Source organism: Rhinolophus hipposideros (genome assembly GCF_964194185.1).
Source record: "Rhinolophus hipposideros genome assembly, chromosome: 5".
In the NCBI taxonomy this organism is placed as follows: domain Eukaryota; kingdom Metazoa; phylum Chordata; class Mammalia; order Chiroptera; family Rhinolophidae; genus Rhinolophus; species Rhinolophus hipposideros.
Genome location: NC_138051.1, coordinates 31,090,969 through 31,094,500, shown reverse-complemented (window position 1 = coordinate 31,094,500; position 3,532 = coordinate 31,090,969). Strand labels below are relative to the sequence as shown.

At 33.7% G+C, this 3,532-nt stretch overlaps 1 protein-coding gene across 1 annotated transcript; it reads right to left on the bottom strand.

Annotated features, from left to right (window-relative positions):
* Nucleotides 1–2,260: 2,260 nt before the first annotated feature.
* LOC308497183 (olfactory receptor 4K2) lies at nt 2,261–3,214 on the bottom strand (the record flags this gene model as incomplete). Its single annotated transcript, XM_081047544.1, has 1 exon — nt 2,261–3,214. One exon carries the CDS (start codon nt 3,212–3,214, stop codon nt 2,261–2,263), a length of 954 nt encoding a protein of 317 aa, XP_080903670.1.
* Between the last annotated feature and the right edge of the window lie 318 nt (nt 3,215–3,532).

Genomic DNA, 3,532 nt, shown 5'->3' with positions numbered 1-3,532 from the left:
TCTAATACACCAGCTAAACATTTTCTACATAAATGAGTTTCTTCATCCTGAACATAGTTGCACATGTAACTGAAATGGAGAGAAAGTTCACACCACAACCTAAATTGATCCATTTGTATCACTATTTCAAACAGAATTATGCTCTCATTTTGAAAATATAAACAGCTTTAGTTTGTGTGTTGATACTGTAGACATTTTATCCAACAATTTCAAATATGACTAGCTTTGAAATACAGTATCACAAACTTTTAAACTGTAAAATTGTTCCCTTGTTTGCTTAATACATGAATGAAGAAAACACACACACTGATGAAGAAAAAACACATTCTTCTTATCATTTGGCTTCAAATTAAAAGTTAGGAATTTCCTTTTCTCAACTTCTTCCTTATCAATGATAATTAATGCATATATAATTGTTGGTTTTCTCTATTTACTCAATAATGTGAGTAAAGAATAACAATTTGATATTTATCAAATACTATGGTTGCAAACAGATCTTTCCTTTTGTGGATACAAGGTGGATAATATACTGGACCCCATATTTCATAAGTATCAGTTAGTAAATTCCAAATAACAGTTAATTCTTTACCATCATTTAAGGAAGATGATTCAGGAGAATTATGCCTCATGAACTTCAATGCTTACAATTGCAGAACAGACCAGCAGGTGGTAGTAATACCTTGTGTACCTTAAAACTAATCTTGAACCCAGTATTATTTAAAACCGTGAAAAAAGACACCTGTTTGTATACAGAAACATCCTTAGGACATTCACAATGTATTACTAAGCATAAAATTGGATCTTGAGATTATTATGCTAAGTGAAATAAGTCAGACAGAAAAAGTCAAGAACCGTGTGATTTTACTGATATGTGGGATATAAAACTGAAAGCAACAAAGGAACAAGACAAACAAACGAAACAAAAACCTGTAGACACAGACAACAGTTTAGTGAGTACCAGAGGGTAAGCGGGGGTAGAAGAGGGAAAACGGGAACAAATATATGGTAGTGTATTATAGAAATGTACACTTGAAACCTATATAATTTTACTAACAAACGTTACCCCCAATAAATTCAATAAATAAAAAATTCTTATTTTTTCATCCAAATACTAAAAGGAAAAAGTAATTTAAGCAAATTGTAAAGCAATATAATACTTTTAAATGAAAGCATAGACTTTCTGTAAATTCACATATTATCATAAACTGTATCTCTTAGTTTAATTCTAGTTTTAACTTCCCAGGCATTAAGCTGCCATAGTTTCTGTATGAAGCAAATTGTACTGCTTTAAAACTTGGTTCATAATATTGTCTGATTTGTTGAATTCTCCAGGCTCTTTACTCATTCTGCCTTATCAGAAGGAGTTATAGCTTTATTTCTTTCCCCTTACCAGCTAAAAGTGAGTGGTGGCGATTTCTCCAGGTACTTCAGCATTTTCTTTGGAACTCATCAACATTTATAATGAAATATAGAAAATGCCAAAAGAATGTATACACGTTTTAAGAAAAAACAACTATTAAAATTGTAATACTCAATATATACCGATAACAAAAGATGAATACAAGTCACGTTTGACTTCTGCAATTACAAGAGGTGCTCAAAGTGGTTACCATCAGCATCCAGACACTTCTGATTATGGTGAAATACTGCTTGAGCAACATTAACCAAAGTGTCCACTTGTATACATTTTTTTGGTACCTCCGGTATATCCAAGGTTTTTTTAATAGAAGAGATCACAAATTGGTTTAAATGTTAAGTATGAATGATCCAGGGTTGTATGTAGAAATCATTGCCTAGCTGTCATAGGTTTCTCTGATAGCTGTATTGACTTTCTAAGGTTTATAGATATAGAAATCTTACTAATTTGTCATACTTTAGGGACAAATCTCTGAGTAACTCTGTTGCAAGTTGTATTAATGCTATCTCCTAATTCTCCTTTAATCTGTACTTCCTCTTCTCATTTTTGTTCCTTTGTCTAATACATAGAATATTAATATAAAGTTTCCTAACTAGAATGGTCACTCTTGGCATTTTTATAGATATTCTTTGCTTCTGGAAGAAATTGCTTCTGTCAACTTCTGAAATTTCAAATATAAACATCTGCATGACAATTGTTTTCACATGAGCATACCTTGTATTTTTAGAAATTTTGACCATTGCAACTTGCTATAAGAACTCCAGAAATGAGAGCCTAGCAAATGCTGTGCACTCAAAAATGGTGGTACTTAAATGCTTAGAATGTCAAAACTGGAAGTTAAAACTAAAAATAATGCAAAGGAGTTGCCTTCTTGGAATTTAGGAGCCTATTTTTCAGTTTCCTCATGGCTTTCTTCACTTCTTGATTCCTCAAAGTATAGATTATTGGATTCATAATGGGAGTAAAGATCATGTAAAACACAGACAGGATCTTGTCTACTAGAAAACTGCTTAGTGGCCACATATAGACAAAGATGCAGGGCCCAAAAAACATGAAAACAACAATGAAATGAGCTGTACAGGTAGAAAGGGCCTTAGATGACCCTTTCGAAGAATAATTCTTGATAGTAACCAGGATGACAACATAAGAATTGAATAAAAGAATAAAGCAGGACAAAGCAATTATGCCACTTGTTGAGATCATAAAGAAGCCTAGGACATAGGTTTCCACACAAGCCAACTGGAATACCACAGGAAGGTCACAGAAAAAGCTGTCTATGTCATTGGGACCACAGAATGGTAACGTGAGAGCAAATATGACCTGACTCATTGAATGCATGATTCCCACAACCCAGGAAGCAACCACGAAGGCAATGCACACCTGGGGACTTATAATTGAAGCATAGCGGAGAGGCTTACATATTGCAATATACCTATCAAAGGACATAACCATAAGTAAAATTATCTCCGTGCCAGTAAAAAGGTGTAGGAAAAATATCTGAGTAATGCAACCATCAAAGGAGATGGTTTTGTTTCCAGTGAGGTAGTCTGTAATCATCTTGGGGGTGGCAAAGGAAGCAAGAGACATATCAATGATGGAAAGGTTGGTCAACAAGAAATACATAGGTGAGTGCAGGTGAGAGTCAGCTACAACTGTGATGAGTATGAGGCTATTACCCACAATTGTTGCTACATAAAACAACGAAAACACTATGAAGAAAAACATCTCCAGTTCCCAGGAATTAGAGAGTCCCATCAAAACAAATTCAGAAACAGTAGATTTATTGGCCACATCCATTGTCCTGAGTGATAGATGGGATCCTGTATCAAGGGAGGAAAAAAACAAGTGAAAGAATAATTCTATTGAAGAAAAAACACCATTTTTTAAGAATTCACTTTCATAGACTTTGTTTCATCTATGAAAACTTATCTTTGCTATTCTTTCCAACCTCATTTGGTATATTGGTGTGAAAGATAATTATAGGATATTAGAGATCATAGTGCAATCCACGTAAGTCATACATATTGAAAATAACACTTTCCTTCTGGTATTAATAGGCAATCAAACTGAAATTATGTCATCCTGAACAAATCTACTTACCCACAAATTTGTCCA